We start from the raw sequence: 17,960 nt of genomic DNA, 5'->3' as shown, positions 1-17,960 counted from the left end.
TGCCCTGTGTCACTGTAGAAAAACTATCACAGTGATATTCATTTGTACATTTTCTGATTACTGTCTTAAATTAGTAACTCAAAATGAAGCTTCAAACCTGAAGTCAGATGGGAACTCTTACTGTTTATTGCCACCAGTCTTCAATTTTTGAGTGGCAGAGTTGAAATAGATGTTCTCTTTGCATATACATGTTCAAATCTATAGTGCGGAGTTTGAGTTGCCAGAAGCACTTACTTACTAAAACTAACCAGAGCCTGAAGCATTGCCTCCTTTTTCTCCTGATACAGCACCTGTCTTATGGTAATGGCAGCTTGCATGTGGATGCCGCCTTCCAACAGACACTGTGGAGTGTGGCCCCAATCAGCTCAGGAAGTGAAGCCGCCCAAGGTAAAAACTCTGCTTCAATTAGAGTGCTCATCCTTGATGCATGTGGTTGTGATAATGAGCTGATTGATCATTAGTGTTGTCTTGTGTCTAAATAGTCTGTCATGCATACACATGGCACTTGAGAATCTTGTTTAAATTGCTATTTAAAAGTAAAGATTTATTTTTATGCAGTTGCGAGCTTTAGCTTTGTTGTGGAGCTGCATGTACTAGCTTTCCAAAAGTTATTTTTTCCAATTCTGTGTCCTCAGGGTATTGCTCAGTTAGGATAATGTCAACATTGCTTTTTTTTTTTTCAAGGGTTGTGCCTAGATCACACTCATTTTTATTCAGCAGATTTTCCTGGGGAAATGTCTACTTATTTTGCTGCTATTGCTATTGTTATTTTTTGATGTAGGTTCCAAACTGATCAATACATACTTATATGTTCAATGTGGTTGTGGCCTTGTGTTCTAATGGGACTCTTCTTAACTGGGGCACTCTTAAAGTGCCACTGATACCATCCATCTCTTTGACCTTAGCCAGGTTCTTGAGCCTCTCTAGCTGTTTGTCTGTGAAAGCAGAAGATTGGACCAGATAGAATGTCCAGCTATCAACATCAGACCATGATTGTCCAAACATTAATGGCCCTTAATCCTACAGGATATCTCATTGGTGGTGATGTCCTCAGGTTGCTGCATGGACACATGGATGAATGTCTCACTGTCCCCTCAGGAGAACATGGAGAAGAACAACGAAGGTTGGTACTTGTTCCCATGACACCAAATGTTGCTTGTTTTGTTTTTGCCTTCATTTGCTTTTTCTCATTTGAGAGTATATCTGTTTAGACTGTTCCCATAAGCATAAGGGAAAGTGGACCACTGTCTCTCACTCGTTCACTGATTGTAGTTCACGAAAAACTGTCATGTTTGGGAATGAACTTGATGTGTGAGGAAATGTATCAAATGCAAAGCAACCTGATGTTTCTGGTGTGGGTAAGACATATAGTACTCAGGATTGCAGAAGATAGAGCGTCTTTCAAGTGAAGGGTGGAATTCAGCTTTGGACACGGGTGAGTATAGAGGCTCTGTGGGCCATCAAGGGTGAAATTGGGCTATGTGAGTCTTTAAATTCGAAAAGCCTTGGGTTGAATGTGAATCACAAATGAATGGGGAGTAGTTGGAGGAAGGAACATCTATCATATGTTGTCTCATATGCAGAGGGGAAAGCTGTAAATAGGGAAATGGAGTATCAGCTTGGGCCTTGCCTTGCTATAGAAAGGCTGGGAAAGTGTAGGAATAGATGAACCAGACAGAAAGGTGAGAATGGACCCTGGATATGTAAAGAAGGAAAAGAGTCAGATGAGTGAATGGTAGCTGGAGAACCAGGGAAGTTCATCATGGAAAAGAAAGAAGTACTGGGGAATTGTGTTAAAAACCATGATATGTTCATGGCCTGGGGTTAGAGTATGTTGTAGTAGGTTGATTCTACTTAGGTCTCTGAATCCCATATGGAGTCTCTGAGACCAAGTCCTGTCTCAACTTAAGGTGCAGGTTACTGATAATATACCTAGGAAGTAGTGGATAATGGCACAAGTTCCTGGGCTCCTGCCACCAACTTGGGAGACCTCAATGGTTTTCCTGGCTCCTGGCTTCAGCATGGCCCCACCCTTGTTGGCCCAAAACTTTGAGGAGCAATCTAGTGTATGGAAAATCTAGCTCTGTTTCTTTGTAGTTCTGCCTTTCTCTTTATCTCTTTGTCATTTAAAGACAAATATATATATATATATATATATATATATGTATAAATTTTTTAAAGCTATAATGTATTCTAATGGAGTTATGAGCTATAGGTTGTGGCAGAATCTATTGGTCCCCTCCTTTTTAATTATTATGCTACAGTTTCATAGGCTCTGAGATTTCCCTTATCCACTACTTCATGTCTTCTTCCCCTCCACACACACACTGATTTCCCCTGTATTATTACAATAGTATAGTTCTTCATAAACTGTATGAAGACTATCACTATGGGCATGGACAGTGGCAGAGAGATCAGCATCTCATTGTCAAGATATATTTAGTAGTTTTATTGGGAGTCCATCTTTTATCTGGAAGTGCAGAGGCATAATGCATTGTATCCTCACATCTGGATATGGTAGTCTCCATTGCAAAGTACTGTACATCCCCTTAAATGAAAAGCCACAAAACAAAATCAACAACAGGAAGAAAACTAGAAATTTACAATGTCATGAAGTTAAATAACATGCTACTGAATGACTAATGTGTTACTGAAGAAATGAAAAAGAAAACCAAGAACCTTCTTGAAGAAAATGATGCTACTATATGACCTATGAGTCAGTGAAGAATTTAACATGAGAAAAAAACTGTTTTGAAGAAATTAAACTAAAAACAAAAACATCAAAATCCATGAGATATTATTTCCACTGGTGTATGTTGGCGAGATGTGTCTGCTGTGGGCAACAAATAGATGGGTTTTATTTTTAATCTAGTCTACCAGTCTATAATGTTTGATTGATGAGTTTAAGCCATTTTCATTCAGGGTTAATATAAATAAGGTGATAATTTGGTCCTATTTATTTTAGCAATGGGTTGTTCATTGATTTAGTCTTCTGTTATTTTACTGAGATGTTCTTCGCATTTGCCTTTGGTTTTGGTGGGCACTATTCCTTTTCTCTGTCAAGAGAACATTTTTAATTATCATTTGTAGGGCAGGTTTGGAAGAGGCAAATTCTTTTTTTTTAATTGATTACATTGCATTATGTGACAGTTTTATAGGCACTGGGATTCCCCCCACTCCTCTCCAACCCCCCTCCCCCATGTGGATTCCTCCACCTTGTTGCATTACCACAGTTCAAATTCAGTTGAGATTCTTTCATTGCAAGCATCTACCAGGCATAAAGTCCAGCATCTTATTGTCCAGATAAGTTCATCAGTTTCTTGGGGAGACCATCTCTGGTCTGAAGGTAGAGCCAGCAGAGTGGTTTTGATAGTTCAGCAGATCTGAATTGCTGCCACTCTGACCACTCCAAGCACAATGAGGTCATTGGAGAATCCACTGATTGACATAGTCCATCATATAATCTCCGGAGGCAAATTCTTTTAACTTTTCTTTACTGTGGAAGAATTTTATTTTATTTTCAAAGACAAAAAAAAAAAAACTTTGTATATGTTGTTCTGGACTGACAAGTTTTTTTTTTTTTTTTTTAGTTTTCGCTTGTAGAATCTGGAAATATGTTGCTCCATTCTCTTCTGGCCTGTAAAGTTTCCTGAGAGGTCAACTATGAGTCTGATTGCCATTCCTCTGTATGTCAATTGATTTTTTTCATGTGCACATTTAAGGATCTTTTCTTATATTCAATTAAAGAGAGCTTGATTATCATGTGTCTTGGTGAAGATTGCTTTTGGTCAACCCTGTTGGGGTTCTGTGCCGTTCCTGGATGTTGTTTCCCAATTCTTTCTCTAGATTAGGGAAGTTTTACCTTATTTCATTAAATGCATTTGTAAACCCAGCTTCTCCTTCTGCACCTTCTGGAACTCCCATAATTCTTACATTTGGCCTTTTAATAGTGTCCCTTAATTCTTGGATATTTGTTTTAGCTTGACTCTGCTTTGCTTCCAGCTTTTTAATTGTTTCCCCATTGTGGCAAGAAATATCTTCCAATTCTGAGATTCTTTCTTCTGCCTCATTCATTCTTTTGAGATTTTCCACTGAATTTTTAATTTGCTCCATTGTGTCCTTCATTTCTAATAATTTTGCTTGATTTTGTTTCAGTGCTGCTATTTCCTGTGTGATATATTCCTTGAATTCCTCTATGTGCTTCTCATTATTGCTAAGAAGCTTTATAACAAGTGTTTTGAATTTGTTATCACCCACTTCCTTGATTTATTCCTTTTTTGACTCTGAGATTGGCAGGTACATTTGTTCCTTTTGTAGGGAGTCTTCAGTAATATTCATTGTACCTCTATTTCTTTTTTTGCTGTTGGTCATTGTACTTATGGTTAGCAAATTCTTCTCTTTGGGGCAGGTTTCTGAGCTGTGTCTCCCACAGGTCTACCATTCAGTTTTCTTGTGTTTGGTTCTTTTTTGTTTGTTTGTTTGTTTGTAGTTACTTATGCCACTCCTTCCAGTGAGTTTCAGGTCTGGATACTTGTGTTAGGCTTCCCTCATGGTTTTGGTAGCCCCTGCTCCTGGCTTACCACTCTTCACTTCCTATGACTTTGTTCTGTAGCTACATTGTTGTCTGTACAAGTTTTCTCCCACTTCCAGTTTGAGCAGTTCCCAGGATTAGGGAGATACCAAGTGTCTTAAATAACTAGGTTGTTGGTAGTGCTGATCTTGTTGGAATCTGTTGGTGATTAGGTGTGAAAGTGACTTGGACCTAATTAGACCCTTTGGATGTTGAGGGACCCATGCAATGCACTGAGCTGGAAGTGAGTTCATTCCCAGCTCAGTGCATGCATACTCACTATTGTCCCTCCAATCTCAGCCTTTGCCACACTGTACAAACTGTTGTCCAGTATGCCACTGGTGGAGTTCTGGATCTGCTGGCTGTTAAGTCCGTTGGTTATCCAGATGTATTTCAGTTGGAACCTGTAGGATACCCCATTAGTGCAATGCACTGAACAAGAAATGAGTTCCTTTCCAGTTCAGTACATACATAGTCCAGTCCCACAGCCTTGCTTTCCCATACAAAATTATGTTCAATGCAGCTTTGGTCAGGGGATCTGTGCTATGAAATCCACCCTGTTCCTATACCACCTGCTTGGGGTCTGCTGCTCTGTCTCTGTTCCTTATCAAATAGATCAGCAGGACGAGCAGTTCTTTGCCTGGATTTACCTTCTGGGCTCCCAGTGAATTCCCCTTCTAACCTGGCTTCTGAGGTAACTCCAGCTGCCAGTGGAGCATAGAATACTGCTTGCTGACTGCCACTGGGGTTATCTGGTCACTGCAACACCACACCATTTTCTCTGCTGCTTTCCCGTTTCCTTCAGGCTTCAGATACTCCTCTGCCATTATTCTGCCCCCTCTTATTTCCTGAATGTGCCTATCTGCTTCACCCTCTATTTAAATATGTCTATATCCTATTCTGTCATTTTGATTCCAGCAGAATCTATTTTAACTTCACTCTTGGATTTCCTAAATGGAGTAGTCAGATGAAGAGATTCTTAGATACCTTCTGATTTTTTCACACAGATTTCAGAATTTTTTGGTTAAGTAAATGGTCCACAGAGTTAGATCTGGGTAAGGGTCTTGGCTTTGTTTCTTGTGTAACTAGTGCAAGTGGCTTAACTTGTTTCAGTATGTGTTTATCCACTCTGTATAATGCAGTTTGTTTTATCTCTGAGTATAGGAGACATATACATAAGGGAATGCACAAAAAATACTTAATGCATAGTTTGTTATTGCAGAGATAAACTTGCAAAGATTTCAGAGCTGTTTTATACTGCTATGAACTCACTCTTCTACTGCATGCATGTTTAAGCCTGCCCTTCTCAAAATGTATTTCTGATTTCATGTTGGTAATTTTCTATCAGTATAACCTCAGCATGTCTTCAGGTCAGTAATTATGATTCTTTCTAGATTTTTATGGCAATAAGAATAAATTTTGTGTATCTCATTTAAAAAATAGTATAGTTGTGAAGCAGAAGGACAGAGAGTAAGAAAGACAACCTGTCTGCTGGTTCAGGTCTATCGTGATTATGACTGTGCCAGGCCAAACCCAGAGTCTGTTTCTCATGTGGGTGGCAGGGACCCAAGTATGTGGGTGCTCACCTGCTGCCTCCTAGGATCTACATTAGCAGCAGTCTGGAAGCAGGAGCAGAGCAGGAACTTGAACCCAGGCCAGCGTCTTAAACGCAGGCTAAATGCCTGTTCCTGTTTGCACCTCTTTTCATAGCTTGGTTAGCATGAGTAAAGTTAAAGTCGAAGTCTCTCTGATGATGCTTTGAGGAATAGAATCAATCAGAAGTGGGCAGCTTGGAACCTAGAGCTGTTGCTTAACAAAGAATTGTATTTGTTTTGATTATATAGTGGGATTGAACAACTATTTAATATGCCAATAAAAATTCCTGAATTGTAAATTTATAGGAAGTTTTACTATTTAAATTTTATTACTATCATTTTTGGAATGCTTTAACATGCTTATTTGTTCTCATTGTGAGTCATTGCCAGTGTCTCAGGAACTGGGGAAGCAAAGAACAGCTTGGCCTCGAGGCAGTTTTTCTTGAATTGATATAATCTGCCCTGGGGAAGATGCATATTGATGTTCTAAAATGAATATGCTGATTCATTAAGATAAGAAATAGTTTGACTATTGGACAGGAATTTGAAAACTGGAGAAATTCTGAGAAAATGTATGAATTTGTGTTACCGCTTATTCCATTGTTACAGTATATTTGAAAGGAAGAATGGTAGAGCAAAAGGGATAGATGGAGATACCTTCTATACACCGACTCACTCTCGGATGACTGCAATAGCCAGGGCTGAGCCAGGCTGAAACCAGGCCAGGGATCAGTAACTCCCTCTGGGTCTCTCACATGGTTATCAGGAACACGGCTTCCCAGTCATTATCATGGAGCTTGATTGGAAATGGTGTAGTCATCACTTGAACTGGTACTCTGATAAGGGGTGTGGGAATCCCAGCAGCCATTTAAGCCATTTAAACTGTTGGACTAAAATACTTGCTGCCATGAACATCTGGGACTAGAACGATATATTTGTCACAATCTATATAACGCATCTAACTTTATTTAGTACATCTCATTTGTTTGACAAATTTGTGAAAATGAATGAACCAAGACCAACTTTCCCTATTAACCCTAAGTCTATATCTTTTACCCCTGTTAGCTCTAATAATCAGTATTTCTTCACTCATTCTTTTTCTTATGCGTCCATATATCAGCGAGAATATGTGGTATTTGTCTTTCTGTATCTGGGTTATTTCAGTTAGGAAGTTTTACTCAAAGTCCACTCATTTTGCTACAAACAAGTGATTTAACTCCTTTTTATGACTTAATAGTATTCTTTTGAATTTATATTATACATTTTCATTATCTGTTCATTTAATGATATACACCTTGGGTACATAATTTGGCTATTAGGAAGCAATGCTGCAATGAATGTGGCCATAAACACGATACAATGACTCCAGATTTTTTGAATATATACCCGGTAGTGGGATTCCTGGTCTGTGGGAATTTTTAATTTTGTTAAAATTGTTACTATTTTCCATGATGCAGTTTTATATGCATAGGAGTTCCTCATTCCCTTCTCTCCCTTCCTGTTTTCCCCATCACCATTTTCCCCCTTATTATCACAGTAGTAAAACTCCTTATAACAGTTTTAAATTTAATTTTTTGCCATTTAAGTGTACTGTGGCATGATGGGTATAGACAAAGATAAAAGAGCTAGTATCATCCTGTAAGGGTATATTTAAATGTTTCATTGGGAGTCCTACTTTTATTTGGAAATAGAGATGCCTACTGCAATGTATCTTAACTCCCTGTTATGCTCATCTCCATTTTATAGTTTATCTGTAAGAATATATGTATATATTCACTTATCTGTATGTATTTATATATTTGTCCTTTGAGACTGGCCTATTTCATAAGCATAGTCATCTCCAGTTAGGACCATTTTATTGCAAGGTATGACTTCATTCTTTTTATGGCTGAGTATTCCATATAGTGAATGTGCTATAGTTTCTTTATCCATTCATCTGTTAATGAGCATCTGGATTGTTTCATGTCTTCTTTGCACACTACACAACAGATAGGGGACTAATATCCATACAAAGAGCTTCAGAAATTCAACAATATCAAAAGAATTAACCCTGGGAAGAAGTGGGTTAAGGACATAAGCAGACATTTTTCAAAAGAATGAATTCAGATGGCTAACAGACACGTGAAAAAAAATGCTCCAGTTGCTTGTCTATTAGGGAAATACAAGCAAAACCACACTGAGGCTCCACCTGACTGCAGTGAGAATGGTCTGCATACAGAGAGCAATAAACAACACCTTCTGGTGAGGATGTGGGGAAAAAGATACCCTCCTCTACTGTTCGTGGGTGTGAAGTTAGTATAGCCACCATGGAATCAGTATAGGGAGTGCTCAGACCGCTAATAAGTGATCTGCCCTATGGCTCAGCTATTCCACTCCTGGGAATATGTCCAAATGAAATGAAATCTACATATGAAAGCAACCTACAACTTTGTAACAGCACAATTCAAAATGGCTAATTTTCTGTAATTTTTAATGATATTTCTGTACTTTTTTTTTCTCAGTGGTTGCAATAATGTACATTCCTATCAACACTTTGTAACAGTTCCCTTTTCTCTACATCCTTACCAGCATTTTTCATTTTATTGTTGTGACAGAGAGAGAGAAAGGTTTTCATCCACTGGTTCACTTCCCATAGGGCCACAATTGTCAGGCTGGGCAGCCTGTGGCTAGGAGCCAAAAGCTTCACCTGGGCCTCTAATGTGAATGTAAGGGTCCAAGTAGCTGGGCCATCCACTGCTTTCTTAGGTACATTAGCAGGGAATTGGATCATATGTAGAATAGCCAGACCTCAAACCAGCACCCGTAAGGGTTACTTGCATTGTAATCTACCTGCTGTGCCAGACCACCAATCCCATTATTTGTTGCCTTTTGGTCATAGGCTTTCTAACGGGTGAAGTGATATCTCATTGTCTTTAAAGTGTCTCGGTATTTTTCAAGGAAAGATGCGTGGCTCTAGAACTACTCATATAGTTAGTTGTGAGCAGTCAGGTGAAAGGGAGGTATGCCTTAAATGTTAACTATAATATTGAGATTTTGTCAAATAGTGAAGTAGAAGAAGCTAAAGAGAAACAGATTGTTGGCAGTAGGTTAAACAATGTAATGTGTTATTTTTATTTGAAAATATGAAGGACTCTGAAAGTTTATAGAAAAATGGAATAGAAATATGTTTATTTTGGTGCCAAAATGCAAAATTCAAGCATAATTTTTTTCACAACATGTATTTTCTAAGAGTTTTGAATATCCTTATTTTACTCTGATTCTGGAAGCTTTAAATTTGATTACCAATTACTGTTTTGTGCATGAAATATTGTATGTGGGAGAATGTTTTATGTTTTAAATTGTATCTCTGGATTGTATCTCATTATTTCTGCCCATTTTTATGTGACTAACAGAACATTAACAAAGGAATTTTTCTTATGCATACATATACTGATACATGAGTTAAATCAGTGTAAATTAAGTATGTTATAAAGTTAATGAATTTTATAAGAACACATTATGAAATATTGCTGACTTATTTGGTAGCCAAGAGTAGGGAAAAACATTGTTTCAAAAGCAGTGTTTGTATTTAGAAATGGATTTAATATAGAGTTTTCATTCATTCAATAAAAATTTTTGACATGGCTATCAAGTTCTGGAAGTGAGATACATTAGAGTATAAAAACACATGAAATGCCTCCTTTCAAGATCTTTATGTTCTAATAGGGATATATGATGATAAATAAAAATGTCTTAATAAATACACTGGTACCATTGTTTGCAGAAATAAAATACAGTAAGTGATAAAAGCTGCAGAGAAAATAAGACAGAATTTTCATGTTGTGAGAGAGAAGGAGAAATTGTTCTGCTTTTATTATATTAGGTATCACTTTTGGAGTATATTTGAACTATCTTGTTACTTTCAAATTAAAGACAATTAAATCATAGTTTGACAACATCTAGAAGTGACTGTGCATTTGCCTTCCAGAATATGATTCAGCAGAACAAAGTTCCATCATGTGCGTGCATGACAATGTTTTTTTCCATGCCCCCTTAATGTTACAACAATTAGTGAAGTTTAGTTGTAAATAATTGACAAGACATCCAATGACTTTGATATAACAGTCTCTTAGTCTGGCTTTGAAAGAGATGCATGTTTTATATCATGTACACAACTTTATGACTAATGTCCTTTTAAGTAATTTGTACCCTTTAGGCCTCTACCTACCAGGGGTCATTTTAGCCTGCTCTGTTTTATTCTGAAATCATCAAAGATGAAGACTTCTATAAATGATTTTCTTAATTTTCTCGTCCTTCATGTCCTGGTATAAGATGAACCCTTTTAAAGGAAGAGTCAGTCTTAAAGGAGATGTATTTCCTGATGTTTGCCTTTTCTCCCTTAAATAGGTTCACTTTTCCCCCCAAACTTGAAACTCCCCATTGCTTGGAAGGAATGCAGGGCACTTGATTCAGTACAGGAGCCTGGATTGGTCTAGTCACACTTTCAGGGCATGACCGGGAAGAATGACCACTTTCAAAATTAGACTTTTACCACAAAGGATTAAAAACATTCTTGGGAATTTTATTTACGGTATTTCAATAAAAATTCAAATTATGTTTTATGCTCTAGATTTAAAGATTTATTTTTATTGGAAAGACAAATGTACAGAGAGGAGAAACAGAAAAATCTTCCATTTGCTGGTTCACTAACCAAATGACTCCATTGGCTGGAGCTGAGCTGATCCAAAGCAGGAGCCAGCAACCTGTTCCAGATCTCCCATGGAGGTGCTTTGGGCCATCCTCCCCTGCTTTCCCAGGTTATAAGCAGAGAGCTGTGTAGGAAGTGGAGCAGCTGGGGATATGAACAAGTGCCCAGATGGGGTGCTAGCACTTGCAGTTTGGGGACTTAGCCATTGAGCAGTCATACCAGTCCCTTGATGCATTTATCTTAAGTGGCTTGGAAAAGAGACAATAGATTAGAAATCAGCAAAAATAAGAAATGTCCCAATTTTTCAATTAAGATTTAAAAGCATTACTTGTCCACATTTGGCTTATTAACTCAGCATACATAATATCTTTGATTTAAAAAAAAAAGCCTCTTCTCGTTAATATCCCAATGGTTTTACAGTCACATTGTTTCAGTATGGGCTGAAATGTAAAAGTGGATGTCTTGCATTGTTTTTCTGCACTAGATGCTGTTTATTTGATTGTTTCAGTGTTGACTTGAATTGTGAGTTTATTATTTTTAAATCCCTGCTGATTCATTCTCATTCCATTTAGGTGTGTCATCTCAAAACATACCTATTTTCTCTTGTGCAGAAACTTGAATGGAATTATTGTTGTGCCCTCAACCTTTGTATAAATATTCAGTACTTCTTGAAATGCTGGTTAGGCATGGACTTCATTTCTCTTACACTGTGGGAGGACCCCGACAAGCTGCCTATGGTTCTGCTACTCAGCCAAGCATTCCCCTACATCTGATAAATATTAGAAATCAAAATTCAGTGACAATGTGTACATTGAGACATGTAAGCTTTCACTTTGAAATAACTATAATTCTGAGCCTACTTTTTAATAACATTATCTTGATCCCTTTAATGTTTATGGAAAGGCTTGTGGAACCTGGAAATTTGGATATGTATTACTCTGTTTTCAAGTTTTGTTTATTTATTCATTTATTTATTTGACAGAATTACAGAGAAAGGGAGAGGCAGAAAAAGGGATGGAGAGAGAACTGGAGTTACTTTCTTTCATCTGCTGATTCACTCTCTAGGTGGCCCCAGTGGCTCAGGCCTAAAGCTGGGGCTAGGACGAGTTTAATCCAGGTCTCCCACATGGATGTTATAGGGCCAAACCTTTAGCCAATCATTCACTGCTTTTTCCCAGGCCATTACAGGGAACTAGATCAAAAGTGAAGCAGCTGGGACTTGGTCTGGCCATTAAATGGAATGCAGAGTCACAGGAAGTAGCTTTACCCACTATACTGCAATGTAGACCCTGTGTGCTGAGTTGAAAAAAAGAGACCAAAAAATTCTAAAGAATGTTACCTGGACACTGTCTTAAGGAGCTAGGTCTTTTACGATCTCCACAATGTTGTATATTAGATAAAGCGAATGTTTATCTGATTTAGAGAATGCATTTACAGCCTGTCTTTTCAAAATTTAGATTATAGAAAAATATAATTTACTGTTTTACTGTTTGAAAAAATCACGCAAAACAGGGGTCATTTTTGACCTTTGATTTTGAAATGGCAGTTGTAGTCTCATTAGTTAATTACTTTAAACTTGCCTTTTGATCCCAACTGTACATGTGAAATTGTGGAGTCATTTTCTCTGACTCTGATTTCAAAAGATTCAGAGATAGAAAATCAATATCTGATCATACATCGAAACAGTTGATGCCAGAATTAAAGTCTTACCCTCCTTACATAAGTGGTATTTATTCCACAACATCATTTCTCCTCCGTGTTGGGGTGCTTGTTCTCCTCTATTCAATTTTTAGCTGTGGTTGTGCCATTCATTCTCATATCTATAAAGAAATCACATGTATGTGTATGTGTGTATGTTTATGTGTGTATGTGTATGTGTAGTATTTGTGAAAGAAACGGGGATAAAAGAATCATTCACTTCACTGTGGATTATCTGAGAGAATAACAGGGATCCTGAACTGGGGATTATTCTTTGTTGACTTAGAGTTTGAAGTCTCCTATAGATATTTCTGGAAGTTGTTTGGAATTGTTATTTACTAAAGCAGCATGCCTACCTGACTGAGTGAAAAACTATTTTGTGGACTATGACTTGAAAACCTCAGCTAAATCTTCTTCTGTATTGGGAGTGGCCTCACTTTGACTCTATAGTACATGAGCCTATGGCAGGAATTTTAACTTTGAACAACGTTTTAAATAAAAGCGTATTTTGGGCTTTGCAGATCTGTTTTATGCTACAGACTTTTCCTATGAAATTCACATACTTGCAAACATGCCAAATTTTTATGTTATCTCCCAGTGTTTTCCCTTGTTTTTTATTCTCATTTAAAAAGTCCAAGAGCTCTTGTACTTTGCCTCAGCGGTGTTTGGAGACTTGGTAGAAAGTTGAAGTTTTCTATAAGGCATTTCTTTCCCTGTTAGTCCTTAGAGACTAAATCTGAGGAGCTTGTTGGGTTTAAGTCTTTGACAAAAAGAGGAGACAGATTGCCTCTGGCAGAAAAAGAAAGATGAAATTTTCCTCAGACTTTAAAGACTTGAAACAATTGTATATCCATATACCCCGCTCAAAAGAACCTTAAGCTGAATCTCACATTTTATAAAAATCATAATTTAAAATGCATTATGGACTTAAGGTACATATAAAACATGTACTTTTAGGAAAACAAACAAAAATTTTCAGACAAAAAACAAATCATATAGTTCTTCAATTCAACATTAAAGCCATGTTCACTGAGCCTGACGTCTAGTGACTTAAGTCCTCGCCTTGCATGCACCTGGACCCCATATGGATGCTGGTTGCTATTCCAATTGCTACACTTCCCTTCCAGCTCTCTGCTTGCAGCCTGAGAAAGCAGTCAGGAATGACTTAAAGCTTTGGGACCCTGTACCCATGCGGGAGACAGCTCAGCTTCGGCCATTGTGGCCACTAGGGGAGTGAACCAGCGGACACTCTGTCTCTCCTTCTCTCTGTAAATCTGACTTTCCAGTAAAAATAGCAATCTTTTTTTTAAAAAAAATGTTTACTAAAGAAAACTGGTGAAAAGTTTTTTGATCAAAATGATAAATTTTGCTCTTTAGGAATCCTCTTGAAAGGGATAAAAGGAACAACAGACTACACTAGGAGAAGATCTTAATCATATCTGAAAAAAAACTAATAATGTTTAAAATGTGGGAAGTATTCTCCAAGCTCAACATTAAAATACAGATAATTCAACTAGAAACTAGTGAGACATGAAAAGCCATTCACCGAAGAGGACACACAAAGTGTTACGTGAGCATGTAGAAGTATGTTCACTATCGTTTCCTATCATGTAAAAGAAATTAAGACCATAATCATAGCACTGCATACTTTATCACAATGACAAAATGTTGAAAACCAAATTGTGTTAATGAGAAAATGGATCACTCATTATTAGTCACAATAGAAAACATTTTGCTACTCTTCTAAAACAAGGCATGCACTATCATGTACGTACAAATTACTCTTCTGTGCATATGATTTAAGGAAATGAAAACTGTATTCACACTGTAGTATGAATAGAAACCATAAATATTCAGGATAGAATAAAATTTTTTCAAATAGCTGATACCTGGGATCTATCTAGATATCCATAGTACAGGTTTTTACTCAGCGATAACAAGGAATGGCTTCCAAAATATAAAGAAAGCTTCATTCAGTCATCAGGCAATATGTTGATAAACAGCATCAATCTAAAAAGGTTGCTTTTACTGTGTGGTTCTATTTTTACAACATTTTTGAAATGACAAAACTTTGAAGGACAAAGTAGAGGTTGTTTAAAAGGTCAGTATGGGGGATCCTTACAGTTTAGGGTCTATCTTGTGATGGTAAAATCATGCACTTAGCAAGATAAAATTGGATGAAACTTAATACACACATGCATTTTTAAATTTACAATGAATTTGGAAGTTATAGAGGGAGAGATCTTCCATCCAGTGGTTTACTTCCTAAATTGGCCAAGCTTTAGTCAGGATCGCAGAGCTTCAGCCAGGTCTCTGATGTAGTGGCAGGAACCCATGTGCCTGGGCTGTGCTCTGCTGTTCCCAGAAAGATTAGCAGGAAGCCAGGTATTGAAGTGGGGCTGCCAACACTTAGGCATTGCTCTGACATGGGATGCTAACTTAAAGGGCTGTGCAGTATAACATGGACTCCCAGATTTTACTTTGTGTATGATGAAAATGAGGCATAAAGAAATCCAGCTACTTGCACAGGTGAACGTGAGAAAGTGTCATCTTCAGAAAGGTGATCAAATGTGAAAATAATTACTGACTTAGTCCCCTGGGAAGAATTGTGAGCTCATAACTGATGCACCTGGAACAGGTCCCTGTGACAGGGCTCACATGAGGAAAAACATTTATCTGAAGAGGACAAGGGTTTCTTTACAGTGTCAGATCATTTGTGAAGAATATGTCTGCAATTGTGTAGTAAATTCCATTGATAAAAAATTCCATTAATCAAAATTGTGTATCCTATAAAAATTTACTATAAATATATACTGAACTGCTAGGCCACAAAGAGCTATCAGGATTTGTGCTTTTATAAATGTGCTAATACTAATCTTTTTTTGAGCCTTGGACTCTGATGATGAACCTATTTAACTGTCAGAGTGCCTACTTGTTTTTTTAACCAAAAAATAAGTGATTTAACAATTGAGATACAGTTTAAATTGTGTTTTATTGCTCTCAATGCAGAATTAGCCAACTGTACTTATTGCAATGGGCATTATTATAATAGTTATGAGTAGTGGAACTGATGATTTACTTGAAAGAATTTGTGCTTAGGAGAAGCTTAGAGGGTCCCTTGAGGCAATTTTATGTGGTCAGTTTGAAATATGAGTTTGTTAATGAAATGTGTTTTACATGAGGAGATAATGTGCTCTGCAGACATAACTTAGAGCTAGAAGCCTGGAGTTTTTCTAAGTGCTATTGAACGGTCTCGTTTTGTTAGTCATTCAGTGTAAAAATCATAGTCAATGAAATTATAGTGAGCTTGATTTTTTCTTATTTATAAGGTAGATTATTATTTTTTTAAGAAAATGTGGTTTAAATATGCAATCAATGTGCAGTTTAACTTTTTTTTCTCAATAGCTTATAACACTGATTTGGGAAATATTCTTTGAGAGAGATTCTTGAGTAAACCAAATTGCATGTACATTTATTTTTATATCCATACCTTTCCTTGAGTTTTATTCCTTGAGTACCATTGCTTTCATTTGCATTAAAACTCTGTGATCATTGGCTCAAAAGATATTGTTACCTTAAAGATCATCATTCAGTTATATGAGTTATCTTAGATTTATTTATTCAAAAGGCAGAGAGATAGAAAGAGACATAGATGCTTTTCATGTACTAGTTCACTCCTCAAATGCCCAAATCATCCAGAGCTGTGCAAAACCAGGTCTCTTGAGTGAGTGACAGGAATGGCAATATTAGAACAACAATTGCTGTCTCACAGGATATGTATTAGCAGGGTTCTGAAGTCTGTAGCAGAGCTAGGGACTTGGATTGAAGTATTCTTATGTGAGATGTGTGTATTCCTCGTAGTGTCAGCCTGCCTTTAGTTGTATAAATTTAAGGATAGTAGTATCATTTGATAAACTTGTTAGACTTTAAAATAGCTGTCTTGCTGCATTCTAGAGGTGCAATATAGGAAAGCAGTGTAACTCCTTGGAAGAGTTTTATTCTTCTAAGTGAATTGGCTTCTAAATAAGTGAGTATGACTAGTGTCTTTTATGTAGACTGAGATTCACATTGTTACACATTTTGACATTGTGTTGCCAATTTTTATTCTGAAATAGGCCATGATGATTTGATAAGTAGCCATTGACATACTGTATATGCTATGTATTTATTTGGGAGAACCTCAAAATAATAGTGTAGATGTTGGAATCATCACCAACTAATTGAAACAAGTCATTAGATGCTGCATCTTGCAATGAAACATTGAAAAATAGTGAAAGAAAAAAATCCAAAACAAAAACCTATTCAGGATAAAGCTAAAAATGTTTTAGTTAGGAAGGAGGGGCCAACTTTCTTACTGACTTTACATTTGGGTTTTAAAATTTTAACTAAAAACACATTTTAAAAACTACGTTATGAAAGAAAAATATCTGAATGATAATTTTTCATATATTAAAATACAAATATGTTAAAATCTACAAATATATTTATGACAATTATAATGTAAGAGCCAAAACAATTCAAAAGATACATGTCATGAAAGAATAAACTATTTAAATAATTCTTCATATACTGAATTATAAATATATAAAGATCTATATATTCATGATATTTATCATAAAAGCTGTTTTTTTTTTAAAAGATTTATTTTTTTAAATTTTTATTGGAAAGGCAGATATACAGAGAGGAGAGACAGAGAGGAAGATCTTCCATCCAATGATTCACTCCCCAAGTGAGCGCAACGGCCGATGCTATTTCGATCTGAAGCCAGGACTCTTCCGGGTCTCCCATGTGGGTGCAGGGTCCCAAAGCTTTGGGCCGAAAAGCTGTTTCTTTTAAAGCCTGTAGTGGAAATGCTGGGTTATAAGGAGAGAGAGAGAGAGAGAGAGAGAGAGAGAGAGAGATCTTCCATTTGTGGATTCATTCCTTAAAGAGCTGCACCAGCCAGAGCTGAACCAGGAGCTTGGAACTCCATTCAAATTTCCCCTAGGCACAGGGGACTCCAAGACTTCAGTGATCTGCTGATTTCCTAAAGCATGCATAGGGATCTGGATAGGAAATTGCACTTTGAACTGACACTCTTATTTGGATGCCCATGTTGCAGGCAGCAGCTTCAACTTTGTCACAACACAAGCCCCACGTTTTATTTTTAGACTTAAATTTTCTATGATTTCTCTTTTGTAATTAATAATTTATTGTTCAAGAACATTCTTCATATTTAAGTACATTTCTTCCAATATTCATTTTTATAAAAGACTTATAAAGGATTTATTGTGCAGTAAAAGTGTATCATTTACATTCCTGTACCATGTTTTAAAAAGATAATTGTTTAGTTGAAAAGGATAATGACAGAGAGGGAAAGCAAGAGAGGCTCAAAGAGATATGTTCTATCCCCTGCTTTACTCCCCAGATA

At 36.9% G+C, this 17,960-nt stretch overlaps 1 protein-coding gene across 1 annotated transcript in view; it reads left to right on the top strand.

Annotated features, from left to right (window-relative positions):
* The window catches only part of LOC121167487 (ryanodine receptor 2-like), a gene marked incomplete at both ends in the record, with an annotated part of 75,319 nt that overhangs the window by 11,478 nt on the left and 45,881 nt on the right, over positions 1-17,960 (top strand). Inside the window, 2 exons of the mRNA XM_040996926.1 lie at positions 288-387; positions 1,027-1,123. Coding sequence (XP_040852860.1) covers positions 288-387; positions 1,027-1,123 — 197 coding nt within the window. The remainder of the gene's footprint in view (positions 1-287; positions 388-1,026; positions 1,124-17,960) is intronic.

The sequence above is a fragment of the Ochotona curzoniae genome, unplaced genomic scaffold, assembly GCF_017591425.1.
Source record: "Ochotona curzoniae isolate NIBS_2020 unplaced genomic scaffold, NIBS_Ocur_1.0 patch376, whole genome shotgun sequence".
NCBI classification, from domain to species: domain Eukaryota; kingdom Metazoa; phylum Chordata; class Mammalia; order Lagomorpha; family Ochotonidae; genus Ochotona; species Ochotona curzoniae.
Note: the sequence above shows the minus strand (reverse complement) of the source record. Positions and strands in the feature narration are given on the sequence as shown.